The 16,246-nt window shown below is 42.5% G+C and overlaps 1 protein-coding gene across 1 annotated transcript in view; it reads left to right on the plus strand.

Annotated features, from left to right (window-relative positions):
• Positions 1–8,851: 8,851 nt before the first annotated feature.
• The window catches only part of kcnc2 (potassium voltage-gated channel, Shaw-related subfamily, member 2), a 61,413-nt gene continuing 54,018 nt past the window's right edge, over positions 8,852–16,246 (plus strand). Inside the window, exon 1 of the mRNA XM_044108205.1 lies at positions 8,852–10,024. Coding sequence (XP_043964140.1) covers positions 9,467–10,024 — 558 coding nt within the window. The 5' untranslated portion in view covers positions 8,852–9,466. The remainder of the gene's footprint in view (positions 10,025–16,246) is intronic.

The following is a 16,246-nucleotide window of genomic DNA, read 5'->3' on the forward strand; positions in this document are numbered from 1 at the left end:
TACTAGGAATATTTATTATCTGAAAGGCTTCCACGGCTCACGCTGTCATGACATGAACCGTAAACCTGAAACGGATCTGTTTGCATGTTCCTGTCACGAAGGACAGCAAAGAGCTGCTGCTGGAGGACTATGAGCTAAGCTAGGCTAGCTAGAGATAAAATGCGTTTCTAGATCTCGGTGTTCTCCAGGCGAATGACTAAAAATTAGAAAGTAATCAAAAAGATAATTTGGTAAAACAAAAAGAAATGATTCATTTACATGCAATGGTACATTTAAAGGGTTTATTTCTGTTTGTTTTGGGGATTGTGGCTTTCAGCTAATGAAAACCTGAAATACAGCTAATTATCAGATTTAATTATTTTCTTATGACCATCCAGACTGTCAGTTCCTGAAAACACACAAATAAGAGAAACTTGGTAAAAGCGCACATGGGGTCAGTGCAGCCCCTGCGTGACCTCGCACAGGGTAAAGAGCTTGTGGGGTCCTAATGTTATCTTAAGACTGCAGGAAGGTTAAAAGATCACATGACTCTTTGTGTTTTTTCCTACAGTTTTTCATTCCACTCAACCTTCTACTAATGCACTTTGTACAGGCTGTAAGATATTTGCCAGCATTTGTTGTTTTATGCAGAATTAAGTGGAGTTTCTTTTAGGTAAAGAGGGAATAAACCCTCATAACTGGCAACATAAAGCATTCACTTTTTAAAGATATTCCGACCTGAGATGCACCTGTACCGTGATAAGACCACCAACGCAGACTGTATTCCACAGACATCACAATTTATCTAAAGATATCAACACCTGTGTGTTCTTGAGATCCGTTTTCTCCATAAAACAGATGAGGGCAGAGAGAGGTGTTGTAAAGGTTGAGAGCAGCATTTGTTTGTCCGTGTGAAGGCATGCAAACGGAGCCGACCGAACTTCACCTTTTTTTCCACCTCTTGTCGTCCATTTTCTTCTCAGAACTGTCTGAATGTTGAAGCCAAACTGTTACGCAGACGCTTAGTGTCTCCTTGCCTCGTTGAACATTTCTCAGCTCCAACAGCAGCAGCCTAACCCTGCAGACAGACACCCAAGATGTACAGAAGCACGAGTGATGCAGCCCTCCCCCCACCTGTTGCTGTCCGCTAGCTGAAAGAAGGATCCTACACCTTTCAATGAATTTGTTTTCTCTTTTAGCACGTTGAAGTATTTTATTTTTCCCCCTGAAGAGACTGATGCTGCTGGACGCTGTTTGGATTGCAATCCTATAAAGAAGTGAACTTTAGCTTGTGTTGCGATGGACGTCCAGCGTAGCTGCATGGGGTTTCCTTTAGTTTATGTGCTCACAGTGAAACTGCATGAACCGACAATCATTTAACCTGCTTCAGACACACAGTGTCGCGTCTTCTTTAAACTCTTACTTACGACAGTTACCACTCTGCCTTAGCATCCCGTCATTATTAAGAGAAAAATTACACTAAAATGCAACGTCATATTAGGGCCACTGCAGTGAGGGAATGAGTACAGACATTCTAGAAAAAACAAGGTAATTTCTGAGCTTGAAAAGTCCAGTTAGAACTTTTTTTTCAAATCTTTTTGAAAATTTCAGAGATTAGTCCGAAAGCTAGCACATTTTCTACTTTTCCAACTCAGAAATATTCTTGTTTTTGGTAGAAATTTTGAAACGGAACATTTTCAAAAGTCAAATTTTTGACTGTTGAAACTCCTTCTCAATTAGTCTCAAAGTCTGAGTTTTATCATTTTTAGCAAATATTTCACTTTACGAGCTCGGAAATGCCCTTGTTTTTCTAGCACATTTTTGTCCTTTCAATCTCAGAATTTTCCTTTTTTAATAGAAAGTTTGAAACTCTGATAATTTTCAAATGTTAAAAATGTTTGACTTTTGAAACTCAGAAATTTTCTAGTTTTTTTTGTTAGTTTTTTTTGCTAGAAAATTTCTAAGATTAATCTCAAAATATCCAGGTGTTTTTGGCAGACATGTTTTTTCTATCTACAATGGCCCTAATATGTATTGTACTAATATGCTACACTAAATAACACTTGTTTATTTATTTATTGTTTTTAAAGTGAGCATGAGTGACTATACTTGATTTCAGCTGCCTGGGTTATCCTTGTTGCTGAATCAAATATCAAAATCTGGTGGCTTGTGTTGAATTGAACACGGATTAACAGATTTAACTTTTTTCTTTTTTTTTTCCCATTACAATTGAATATTAAAACCAAAGCATTTTATTCCTGAGCTGTCCACCCCTGGGCCTGGGTGGCGTATTCAGAAAGCTGATCTTTTGCAGCTCACGAAGAAGAAGTTTGCCTTATTTTGTGACTGTTTTCGTCCCTTATTTCCCATGTGTGCATTGTTAAAGCCTGTGACGATTGTTCCATGTTGGGGCTGAGCGGCTGAGCTTGCCTTGGTAGAAAAATAAAATTGTAAAACAAAACTTGATCTCCATCATATTAAGAGGCTGAAATGTGTCAAGGATGCCATTTAAAATAAAAATTGCTTATTGGGTTTGCTGGGAGTGGTGGTAGTTATAGTCTTAACAGATACCAGGAAGAAGGATCTATGATGGTTCCGCTTTGCGCGCAAAAGTTGCAACAGTCCGTCACTGAAGGAGCTCTTCAGTTCAGTAGCTTCATGTTTGACTGGTCTCGAAAAACTGGAACACCCGCCTGAAAATCAGCATGAAGGATCCGCCAATGACCAAGTTATCCACCAGATGGCAGTCTTACATCTTTGTAATTAAATAAGTGCAGAGTGTTGATTTAATATTTAAGATTTGTAAACTACAGACAACATTTATATGCATTGAGTGTATGGGGTAAGATGAACCAAGTCACACTTTTCAGATTACAGTTTTCCAAAATAATAATAACAAAAAAAGCATACATTTCACTTCATAGCTATCCACTACTTTGTGTTGATTACCCCACTAAAATTGAAATGAAGTTGAGATGCATTCTTGATAGTAACCTGCAGATGGCACCAGAGCAACATGCCCAAAGCCGGAGCCACAAGGTTAAATTAGAAACATTTTCTACTGGGAAGCTTTGGCCTACTTCTGTGAGCAACATCATATTAATAAATACATATTTTTTTATTTACATTGTGAGGGAAATAGGTCGAAGAGAGAAGTATTAAACAAGCAAGATGGGGCAATCAGGAAGGAAGGCTTCCCTCTATGTTCAGTAGAACAAGGTATTTGGAGGAACTTCTCTAAAGTGTCTTAGCAAATTAAACCACCTCTTCTAATCATAGCTCATAATTAGACCATGCTGAGTTTGTTATTGTCTTTCTTTCATGTAGCATCAGAAAAAAGATAGGGGATTTAGCGCAAATTAGCTTGGCTCTCTCAATTATAAAAGCAACATTTAATCAGCTTACTCGTATTCCGTTGGGATTCCCGCCCAATTCCGTCCAATGGCTAACAGTGAGTACAAGACGGAATATTTTACGAGCCACGCAGCCGTTACGAATGCGGACTGAAGGTATTTAAAACAGGACGTCCACAGACTGCAGATGAACTCATTCCCAGAGCGGGCTCCCTTCAGGGTCATGTAGTATTTCTAAATGCACCAAAGTGATCCCAGGAGTGTTGTGACATTTATAGCGCAAGAGTGGTTTTTATTGGCACCGTTTACATTCCCATGGACTGCTGATCTTACAATGACTATAGCTCCTTCTGTGCCCTGCTTTTCCCATACTCTGACGTCTTTGTGCAATCGTGCAAAAAGGCTTAAAGCATCTCTTAAGTTTTTGTGTTTTACAGTAAGGAACAGATTTTTACAATCAACCCAGTGGCGCCAAAGAATCAGCATACAAATAATCTTCGGATTTCCAGCAAACTATTGACTTGATCATTTGATAATTTGGCCTTAGGGACAAGACCAGAAGAGGGCAGGTGTGCTTTGATTATATGTTTTCCTTCAATTTTCTCAGTACTTACAACGTGACATGGACAACTCAATGTGATTTTGGCAGGAACCACACGAAGACAATGGAATTGACATTTTATTTATCAGGAACTTGAGGATGAAGACTGTCGTCTTCTGAGACTTGGCGTTATGGGACTGTCACTGAAACAGTTGAGAACTCATCCAAACAAACGTGTAGTTATATGAAGAGACAGTTGTCATACCTGGATGTGTCTCGTCTTGATTTGTTTGTTCGGAGACTGCTGGCTTCCTTTCATTCCCTCTCAAAGGCAGGCAAAAATAGCATCTCTTACTCAGTGAAAAGGTAAGCTGTTTCCTTGTCTTTATTTGAAGAGACAACTGAAATCGCAGAGGTTTGAGTTTAGGTTTTAAACAAAGGAGTGTCTTTTCGTGTCCTGGTTGTCTTCAGAGTCAGCAGGTTTGTGGAAAGCAAGCGGAAAGTGCGCGCAGAACGGAACTGAAGGTACTGACAGAGAACTCAGCCAATCTTTTTTCTTTTTTTAAATGTAATACAATGTGATGCAGTCATGTTCCTGCTGTTTCTGGACCAGTGCTCTCATCTCATTGCTCAGTGTTTCTTTACGTTGACTTGCAAAATCATTCATCTCGAAATTGACATTTCTTTTGCCCGTCCTTCTTTGCATGAAAGGTCAAACTCGGTCAGATTGGACAGAGTTGACCTGTGAATGCCAGGTTTCAAGACTTAGTACAGATTCTCCATTTGATTTCGGTCTATACTTTGGCTAGACCATTCTAACACATCAATTTCCATCTAACCCTTTCCATTGTAGCTCTGATTGTCTTCTGCAACACCAAGCAGTTTTTTTGTTTTTTTTCTAAGGTAAACTTTTTTGTTCGTGCTAAAGAAAATCATCTCACACCATGACGGTGCCACCACCCTGTAACACAACAGGGGATGTGTATTTAGTCAGCTTCCCAATTGGGTGACTTCTGATGGCGTTAGTGTGTTTTATTTTGAAGTATCTAATTAAGTCTGACAACATAGAAACACCATGTTTTGTATATTTTTGTTTGGAGAAAACAGCAAAACCATGTTCATGCTTGTCATTCAAAACATGTGAACAGTATGCTCTGTTTTGGCCTCAATAAGCTGGGAGCATCATTTATTCTTTTTTAGTACTATATATATATAATGAAACTAGATTTTTCTCTCCCAGAATCTGTTGCACATGACCCGTTAAAGTAATCCCCCATTTCTGAAAAATGTCCCTATGGAAACAAACCAAGGCTGTGCTTCTGGCCTCCATCTCCCCCTGGGACTGATCCTGTTAGGCGAAATGGACCGGGCAAGGACTTTCCATCGGACGTTTTCTTTCCTTCTCCTTTTTTTTTTTTTGTGCCCTCCAGTTCCTGATAAAGATCAGCAATCTGGCCGCTCTATTTTTAGTCATGATAATATGGGGAGGGAGAAGGAACCCGGGATGCTGTTTGCTGCCTGCATCATTCAGAACACTGATGGGCTGTTTATAGGCAACGACTGTCCTGGACCGCTGTCGTCCCCCATGCTCTAAGATAAATGACCTTATTAGCGAAACATTAAAAGGGACTCTTCATCACACATGGAGTTTTTCACCAGCTCAACCTCACTTTGAAGCAAAATTGAAGTCAGTGTATTGTAGGAAGTCATCACCCCCTGTGTTTGCTGTGAGCTGACATCTCCTTTGTTGGCGATTTGGGTATGAGTTGAGTGCCTTAGTGTTGCAGTTCTTCCCTGCTACCCTCTTGGGAAGCGGGAAGGTTCTGATGATGGGTTGTTTTGGGTCAGAGGCACAAATAACTTAAGGCTTTATGAAGTCCTCAATTTTCAGGGTGTCCCTTAAGGGAATTACTCCAAGTCTCCAGGGGAGTTCAGCGCCAACGTGGGTTGAGAGAGTTATCGCCAGAGTTAAACCCAGCTGAAGCAGAAGATCTTAAAGATAAAGGGATGCCATTTACAGACATCTTTGCTTTACGTGCCATTTTTACGCCTGATAGTTCGGTAGACTCAGTTTGATTTCGGACTAAACATTTGTTACACTTTCAGTTGGTGCAGTTACATTACATTTTCGAACAAACCAAACCCTTTGAAAAAACTGTTCTCTTCCCTCGCCTGTGGTGGCGCTGCAGCAGGAACCACTGAAGGAAAAACCGCTAAAGAAGAGATGAGCCCAATTTCCTTCTTCAACAAACAAAAATGGAATAGCGCTTATATTTATAGCGGTTGCAGGATTTTGGTAAAAGAGCACAGGCTCTTTCTCCTGTTAGTGTTAAACTTGTCTGTTTTTGGTTGTTACCGGTCAAGTTTTGGATATGAAGAACATGGAAAATGTCGCCGTCCGGTGCTACTCAGAGCGGGGGTGGGGAGAACCCAAGGTAAGAGGGGTGGGGGGTAGGGGAACTAACGTAAGAGCGGGTTGAAAACGTAATAGACGGCGTGGGGAGGAAACGGGGGAGGAAACGGTGGTGGACGAGGGGCGTACAGGCGAGAAGAACTAACTGAAAAGTGGCGGCGCCATCGTACGGGATATTTACGGGAAAATGATACGGAAGCACGGCGGGAAGGAGATAAAAAATGGTAGCTTCCCAGCCAAAACGGGAGACGTAGCAGGTATGCATTTACCCAGAATACCCTGCGCTATAGTCCAGTTCCAGGGCTGGTATGGATCCACCCAAAGTCTTGGTAAAGTCAGTGAATTTGCTGCTACTGGGATTTTTTTAAATTATTTCCTTGTTAAATGTTGCTGTAAAGTGACCAGAAGACGTTTTTACTCTAATTGCCACAAATGAAAGATGAATGATAGATTCTTTTTTGCTGCCAGTTAAAATTATTGCATAAAAATGTCACCATTACTAGAAGAGTCTTTTAAATCCACCAGATGAATGTAATATAAAACAACTGGACGGATTCTGTGTTTGTTTGCTTCATCCAGTTTCAACTCGGTTGATGGCGTCTAAAAAGTTGGTGTCACACCCCCTCTTTCACACTGCTGAACAGAGACAATGGTGTGGTTACACCTTTCACATTTAGAAACAAGACATTGAAATGCAGAAAGATTGCCTCTGTGCAATCTTGGGGTAATTGGGTCACTCAGAGGTTGCTGTTCTACAAACATTTCTTACATCAGTGGATAATGACGCATGTAATTATGGGAAAAATCACCCGCGGTGTGTCTTCTCGTTGATTGAGCTGTGCTCAGATTCCCTGAAGATGTTCCTCTCTCCTCCTCTCACACTGTCAGACGACGGGCCTTCTGGCTGACGGCTGCTTCGTGGCTCCTTACGGCAAAATCTGCCAGCTGATGACTGGGAGTGCTTGGCTGTCTCCCTGAAAGGAACCACCTGCTACTATCTATAGCAACTGAGGATTGATGAGTCACATTGAGTTTGATGAAAAGGATCAGAATGGTGAAAGAAACGTTCAACCAAACCAATCCAACCCAATGTGAAAAGTAATCGTACCCTTTGGTAAATCCTGGTTGAACTGATTAGGCTCAAGAGCTAAATTTAATCTGATCAAATCTTCGTCCAGGCTTGCTTTACAACAGAATGTATTATCAAGAAATTGCATAGACAAGACCAGTCTGACAACATCAAGTAGGTTGTTAGGTCTCAAAAAGCAGCTCATAGAGCCATTTTCTGAGAATTAAATGTTAAAAAAAGGGACATTATCCACCAATGGACACAAGATGGAACTTTCCCAGGAGTGGTCAACTTAACGTATCAAAATCACTCCAAGAGCACATTGAAGACTCATCCAGAGGGTCACAGAAGAGCCCAGACCGACGTCTAAAACACTGCAGACCACTATCTCAGGTAAGGTCAGGGTTCATGATTTAACTAGAAAAGAACAACTGGGGGGAAATGATATGGGACCGTTTTGAGGCCAGAACTACAGCGAGGCGAAAAGAAAACAAAGGCAACGGCCTGTCTTACATCTTCCTAAAAAAAATAACTTGATTTAACTTTAGTCAAATCCTTCTCACTATGATCCTCTGATTTAAATGTACCATCAGTAGGATGCAATTTTGATGTTTATTCTGTTTTTACACACACACACACACATAAGTATAATTTATAGTTACAAAAATTATTCCTTAATTATTGAGGTTTTCAAATCTTCAAATATATTTGCTTATTGTTCAAATAAAAACGCAAAAAGAAATTAATTTGCGGGATGAATTGTACTGTGCCCAACACCCGCTTCCCAGCCAGTTCTTCTGTCTTCTTCGTGGTTTGCGCCAGTGGGAACATCCGGTTATTGATCATGTGACTGGTGTGATGAGGAAAAAGCGCTTCCGTTGCAGTTTTGCAAAAATAATGAAACAAACCGATTTTGATACGGCTGAAAGCCCCACCTCGTCCCGCCGAAACTATTCACAGGGGCCAGTCCTTAAATATGGAAACTGCAATGAAGGACTGAAAGAACGACAGCAAACGAAGACGGAGTCAAGGGAGAGAGAGAGAGAGAGAGAGACGTCCAAGAAAAGAGGAGTAGGACACGAGAATGGAGGGGAAAGAAGGATATAAAGGAAGAGGATATAAGAAGAAGGTCAGTCTTAAGAATGGAAAGGACACAATGCAGATAGCAACGACGGAAGGAAACAGAAAAAGGAAGAAAAGTGAAGCTAAAAGAAAGGCAGAACACGAGGAAGACAAAGAAAGAGAGAAATGATGCAACTACTTTTTTTAACACTCACATAAGGACTGAAGTCTGGAAAATAAATATGTTCCTAGTCTCTTATTTTTCTACCTTTACTCACACCTGTAAAGTACTCAAATATCAGTGTTCAATACTTCTCCAGGCTGTTCTGAAACCTGATAAAACTTCATAAATTCTAGCTTGTCTAAGATAATAAACTTCCCCCTTTTCCTCAACTTTGTGGCAGCGCGCTTGGAAACCCTTCAGCTGGGGGGTGGTGCGGTGTGGTGGCTGGTGGGCGTTGGTCTCGTCTGCCACTACATTCATCCTTGAACGCAAAGTGCAGCTGAAGACCTGTTGATTCTGTTTCATTCTCCATCGGTTTTTCTTTTTTTCTTTGTTTTTCGTTGGGTTTGAGAAACGTGAATTTCTGACTGACATGTCTTTCTCCGCAGATGCTTCTGCTGACACCCCCGGCTCCGAAGATGCAGGCGCGGATCGGTTTTCACTGGCAACAGCAACAACAATGAGAACGACGTGACAGAAGACGGAGCGGATTAGTTTTTCCAAGACAGCCTCTAACGACGATGCCGTCATCGATTCCCAGAGTGCTGTTGCGCGTTCCGCTGTTTTAGGCGGCGTGCCGGACGCTGACGAGGCAGGCGGCTGTGCGTCTTGGAGAGAGGGGCAGGGGACGCCGGAGACGCGCAGCAGCAGCATCAACATCAGCAGCAGCAGCGGCGGCGGCTCCCCACAGTCTGCGCGGGTTCGGATCATCCTGCAGCCTCCGGGCGTCGCTGGGCCGTCAGAGCGGACCGCGCGATGCGCACCGACCACCTCCGTCTCGGCGTCTCTCCCTGAGATCCCATCGAGTCATGTCTGAAACGGAGCGATGGGCAAGTTCGACGACAACGAGAGGATAATCCTCAACGTCGGGGGCACGAGGCACGAAACCTACAAGAGCACCCTGAAGACCCTGCCGGGGACGCGCCTGGCCCTGCTCGCCTCCGACTCGGACATCGACTCCGTGTTGGACCAGCTGCAACAAGTCCCCGGCTTCATCGAATACAACGCGCGGACCAACGAGTACTTCTTCGACCGCCACCCGGGCGTCTTCGCCTACGTGCTCAACTATTACCGTACCGGGAAGCTGCACTGCCCGGCGGACGTGTGCGGACCGCTGTTCGAGGAAGAGCTCTCCTTCTGGGGCATCGATGAGACGGACGTGGAGCCGTGCTGCTGGATGACCTACCGGCAGCACCGCGACGCGGAGGAGGCGCTGGACGTGTTCGAGCTCAACGTGGACACCACCTGCGAGGAGGACGACGAGGTCGGCAAGAGGCTCGGGATCGAGGACGTGGCAGCGGACGGGAACGTCAGCCTGTGGAGGAAGTGGCAGCCGGTGATCTGGAACCTGTTCGAGGACCCGTACTCCTCCAGGGCGGCGCGGGTAAGGGCGCACCGCCGCGCGCATATGGCGGCTCACTCTCTTTTTTTCTTTTCTCCCTTTTTTTAATTGTTGTTTTCATTCACAGAAACGCACAGCTTTGTAGTTTGAAACAAATCAGCTAAAAGAGTTCTGAGAGCATTAACGAGTGGTCTCATTTCCTCTATTAGACCGAACCAAGCAGGTTCCTCAGTGCCAAACGCGTGCCACAGCCCACACTTGTTGATGTTGATCATGTCAGAACTTAGCTGCTTATATCTTTACGCATATTATGTTTCTTAAGAACCCACTCTTAGAGAGTTCACATATTTAAATATATCATAATGTGTTGTTTTTGTACTGCTAACTATCACTTTAAGAAGGATTAAACCCAGAGGCGGTCCAATATTAGCTGAGGCCCGAGGCAGGGGAGCCCGCTCTCAATTATGCTTATTGTCCAGCTGCACCTCGATAACATTTAATACCAAAAAGTTTTTATTTTTTATTTTTCTATACTTCACTTTAAATGTAAAATCTAATACTTTGAAAAAGTATTTGCCTCCTTACAGATTTATCCAGTTTTTTTTTTTTTGTCTCACAAAAGTTCTGATGATTTAATGTAAGGCAGGCATAACCTTAGTGAATCCAACAAGCATTTTTGGATCTGTCAGTTTTGTCTTTATGGGTTACAAAGCATGTTGTGTCTTCAAAATCTTGAATATTACCGAATAACACTCTTAAAGTGTTTATTATATTAAAGTCTAAGATCAGCTTGCAGCAAATGGAAAACCTAAACAAATATGCATATTAAGAACATGCAAGTTAATGTTTTTCTTGGCTTAAAAATAACAAAGAAATACTATTGTTTGCTATATTAACAAAACACATAAAATAAAACTAGGATATGAAACCGCCACTAATACCTGCTTAAATGACTATGGTCAAAATTCGGACACCAGACTGATAAAATGCAGCAGAACAGAACGACACGCCTCCATGCTGCGCCACAGTGATGGACTGATAAAAAAGGAGCCTCAACCAAAAACCGGACGTACATGAAAAGGCCCCACATTTCTGCTAAATATAATATAATATATTTCTATATGTATTTTTCAAATGTATGTGAAAAACAAAATTTTGGGTTTTTATTAGAAGCGACATGATGATCAAAAGTAACTTAAAAACAGTTGGACTACATCATCTGTCATAAGTTTCTCTCTTGAGCTGAAATACTGAAATGAACTTTTAATTGATTTTTTAAGATGCATCCATAAACCACAGCTGGTTTTCAACTTAAATAGTGAGCAGCTTTTGCATTCTTTAGACATTACTCACATGTCATCGCCTTCCTAAAATAATAGCCTAAGACATTTTTTTTTTTACCAAAGAAAATTTATTGGGCCAAAAAAATCACTTTAGGTAAAGAGTGATTGCATTATTTCAGGATGGTGATGATATTATATGGGAACCATTTTTCCTCTATGTATCCATCAGCTAGTCGGCCTTTTGCGCATCATGTCAGTGTATGTGAAGCTCTTGATTCTAACAAACAGTTGGTTATAAACAGAGCAGCAGATAAAGATGGTTTCATACACTGTGATTACATCATTCCTCCTCTTCACTGTCTACAGGTGGTGCCACAAAAAAAAGACTATGAGGTTGATGTTTGAACAAAGGAAGCAGTATTGTTGGTTTACATAAGAACAAGAGTTAACCAAACACAAACACCATATCTGACTCTACACTAAGTACATTTTTGGAGGAACCGTATTTGTTTTCTTCTTCCCAATCATTACAGTTGAGAAGCTGAAATACAGCACACAAAAGTCAATAGCTCTGTTGAATGTTTATTTGTCTTACAGTTTGATCGATCAGAGGAATCTGTGGTCTCAAGTTCCGAGGTCATATGGACGGGCGGAGGATTGCATGAAGGATCAATATTTTGTTTTCTCCACTTGCCCTGGTCCATAATCTAACCCTAACCCAGATACATTTAATTAATAAAAGTACACAAATCCAAGTTGAGCTTCTATAACTACTAAGTCGGAGTGATGCATTAAGCTAACAGGATGAAATGAAACAGAAAAAGAAGCCGAGATGTTAGCAATATTTGAAGGAAAACCAAAAATTCCCCTTTCTTTTTTTTTCTTTTTTTTAAATAACTCCATTATATTTTAAAGAATCCAATCCCATGTTTGACTAATCCATGTTGTAGTATATGATTGTATTGTTTTAAAGTGGTCTAAAAATTAAATTTTTCTACCAAATACCCAAAATGTTAGCAATTATCAGGGACTTAATACTAATAAATATCATGTTTGGTTTCAGCAAAGAGTTGATGGAGCGCAATGCTTGTTTGAAACACCCATACAGCTGTCGGTGCAGAACATAATCATGTTCTCTAATATGTATACACACAAAAACCCTTCATGTTTGACTGAGGCAAACATGACTTAATGAACGCTGGTGTTTGTGTTAAAGATCCCCCTCAGGGGCCCTGAACCAGCTCACTGACGAGGTGCTGTGATGGAGTTAAGTACAGCTGCGACTTCCCAAAAACACAGCGCTGGCAAGCAAGGAATCTTTGCTTCCTGTGCCTACCCAAATAAGGAAGAAACTTCAACCCAAGGTTTTGGTCTAATTATCCAGCAGCCGTTTTCGTTTCTACTACTTGCAACCATTTTAAGGCTCTGGAAGGGTCAAAGAGAAATCTTGAAGAATTTTTTGGACTTTTCACTGTTTAGAGGACAACAAAATTCTCCTTTAGTTTTTCACAAATGATGTGTTCAATGACTCACATATTAAGTAATCTGAAATCGGTGTAGAAAAACCCAGTCCATGTTTGAGATGTCAAATTCTTTTCCATTTTCAACTAAAGTTGACTGGGTGCCTTTAGTTTAGGCCCAAAAGGAAGCTACAAATCAGATGCTAACTTCTGGCCACGTACTGCCTTTCATCTGAGAACAGATGTTGTCAACTCCTACAGACTGTTTCAGGTACATGCAGTCTTCAGTACAAACTGATTTCTTCAGTCTACTTTGAAGGGAAGGTGACTTCTCCCCAGGGAACCATTGCCGTTTTGTATTTCTTCTGGAGGGATGAATGGGCGAAAACAGAAGAATCTTCTGACTTGCTGTATTTTCCCAACAGCAACCTGATGCTGTCACTGTTTTTCTTCTTCTGGTCGTGATCTGACTCTTATTATTTTTGGTCTGCTGAGCGTTTAGCGCCCTCCTTTGACTGGAGGTTTCATTGTTGCTGTTGCGACGCAAAGTTCACAGGGTCAAAAAACTCAGGGCTGAACATAAACATCCGAGGAGAACCTTAGCAGACTCCTGCTCGCAGGTACAGATAACAACAGGCAACAGTGGAATCAATGGCTCTTCTCAGACCCTAAATACTGCCTCTTTAATTTCTAATTGTTTACGTTGGGTTGTGAGTCATAGTTGTAGCTTGACTGTGTTTCTTTCTGTTTTCGGATTTTGCCTGTGTGTGTATGTCTGTGCTGCCATGTGTTAATCTGTTTGTTTGTCCCTCTCGTGTCTCTGTAGTTGGCCCTTTCTGGATCTGGATGGTAACAACCAAAAAAAAAAAAAAGAGCAAGAAATAACACCTTTCTCATTCTCATATCTGCCCTCTGAAGCAGAGCATTTACCGATGCCTGACTTTAAATCCGCCCCTTAAACAAAGACAAACATCCTTCACCCTCATTCACCCTCACCCACCTACACACACACACACACACACACACACACACCCCTAACCCTCATCCCATGATCCCATCAGAGACTGCAGCTTGCTTCCTGCCACTTAAGAGGTTAAAAACTCAAACCGTCTGGATGTTGCCTGCCGCATGCCTGAAGATACTAAAGCCAGGCTGCACGCTCAGCCTGCCTGTTGTCATGGCAACATCACCACTCATCACCCCAGCCTGTTTTCATTGATATCCGGCTTGTCCGCGAAGCTGATTTCAGGGACCTGCTCGAGCGTGAGCCCTTATTGCTCAGTGACGCCTTCTGTGTCGGGTTGCTAGTTTTGGATCAGTGATGCAACAAAAACAAAGGGGCTGTAGTGTCGCTCGGATGACTAATCCTCCTCTTGTGCGTGCCTTTTTAGCTGCTTTCCTCTCGCTGATAGGGGCGATGCAGAGCGACCTCACAATTTGATCCTTGCAGGTCAGATCCACAGGTGCGCTCAGCTGACTGCTTACTCAGATGATCCGAGGCCACCCAGCGTGGTGGTGGGGGGGAAATGCAGATGATCTCCTGCAAACAGTCGGCAAGGCCTGGCTGAGTAAATAGGATCTGACGGGTAAACGGCAGCAGAGCCGACTCTGAGTAGGAGAACGGCGTGGGCGTTGACGGCACACCGCCGGGCATGTTTGCGACCACTGCCAGTCATGTCTGTCCGACCTGCCAATCACTGGCCTGAACGGGTTTACTCTTCCTGTAGAAACTGTTCTTGCATTGGTTATCAGGAGCGCTCAGCACCTCACGTCGGTGGGGCTTCAACCAAATTTAAATGTGATGCGAGATGTTTTGGGAGTTTGGTGGTGGCTTTGGCACTAGCCGCTGGTCACAGCATTGTTCGCTAAGTTTTTATTTTTCTCAACAAGCCTCTGTGTTTTCTCTATAATACTTGTTTCTGGAGGGAGAAGACGATCGATAAGCGGCACTATGGTTTGGTAAGAACGTTTCAGATGCAACACCTGCTTTAAGAGTGTTATTGAGAAGGAGAAGATGGAGCTCCATGTCAGACTCTACAGCAGTGGTGTCAAATTGCAGTCCTTGAGGGCCAGAGTCCTGCAACTTTTGGATGTGTCCCTTGTCCTACACATTAAAATTAAATGGCCAAACTTTCTCTAATGAGTTAATATTGAAACCAAGTATGCTGAAGCAGAGAGAAATCCAAACATTGTCGGACGCTGCCCCCTGAGGACCGCAGGTTGAGACCACTGCTCTACAGGCATCGGTTAGGTTGTTGTATCGCAAAGTTTAAGAAAATGAGTTAAAACAAGATTTGTCTCCAAATGATTACACGACCTAGGCTTACATCAGACATCTGGAGGAACGCCTGTCAGACAAACAAGTCCAACCTAGAGATGTTTGGCTTCGATGTGCAGCACCATGTTAGGTTTTTGCTTCGTAGCTTAAAATGTTCGACTAACTTTCAAACAGGACATTAACTTTCAACTTTTCACTGCAGTGTGGCACTGGGTGCGTTAATCACAGGTGGAGTTGGGTGCAATTTTCTTTCAGTAAGTGCAGATCTCCTTTGTGTGGCAAAAAAAAAAAAAATAAATAGCTCAAGAGTTATGGACACAACATCCTATCTCAGCCTGAAGAGGATAATCTGTTTTCTAAATTGAAATGGAGCCAAGGTGTCAATGTAGTTGGCCAAAAGGCATCGCTAGAAAACACTCACCAACACGTTTTTGCCTTTTTTCCCCCCCCTAAATCTCGCAAAGACTAGATTATACTGAACGAGTGAACGATCAGCAAACATCAATGTTGCTCCACACTAATGGCGACTACAAATGTCCCGTGGGCCGGAAAACTGTTGTTGAAGACTGCAGGGAAGGTTGCAGGGTACCACAAAGTAGACTCTACATGCCTCAGCTTGCATGGTAATGCTACATGTTATGATGAACGCAGAATTTTCCTTCAACTGCAACTGTACTCTTCCCGTTTGATTGCTTGTATTGATCAACTGGTGTATCCCAAGTCCTCCAGCTAACTAACGCGGGATAGACGGAGTGTGTTGACGCACATGCAAAAGAACAGATAGCGAGAGGCCTGTTGGATAGTTAATGAGGGAGACTCTTTCTGCATGCATGATTGGACCCAAACGTGCCTCGCACTTCCGCTGCCTGCTATAAACAGCATCCCATCAGGCCTTGCTCGCTCCGTCTGTTTGTCTGTTCCCTCCTTTCACACACAGCCGCATGCTTCCAACCAGAATGACGAACGCTCTCGCCCTCTTCCTCCCCTCGCGAGAGAACTTTTAAATTATTAGGCAGCAGATTAAAGTGCCAGATTCAGCAGAAGCAACGACGCTGGGGCCCTGTGACGGATTCCTTCCCTTTGTCAAGGTCTCCGCAACAATCCTGCAATATTCATAGGGCAATTAAGAATCCATTTGAAAAAAACAAAAAACAAAAGAAAACAGATAGTGCTGTCTTAACAGCTGTTTTATCACATTCGATTCAGTATGAGTCATTTTAAGTGAACGATGTTTGTATATATT

This window comes from Gambusia affinis, linkage group LG23 (genome assembly GCF_019740435.1).
Source record: "Gambusia affinis linkage group LG23, SWU_Gaff_1.0, whole genome shotgun sequence".
NCBI classification, from domain to species: Eukaryota; Metazoa; Chordata; class Actinopteri; order Cyprinodontiformes; family Poeciliidae; genus Gambusia; species Gambusia affinis.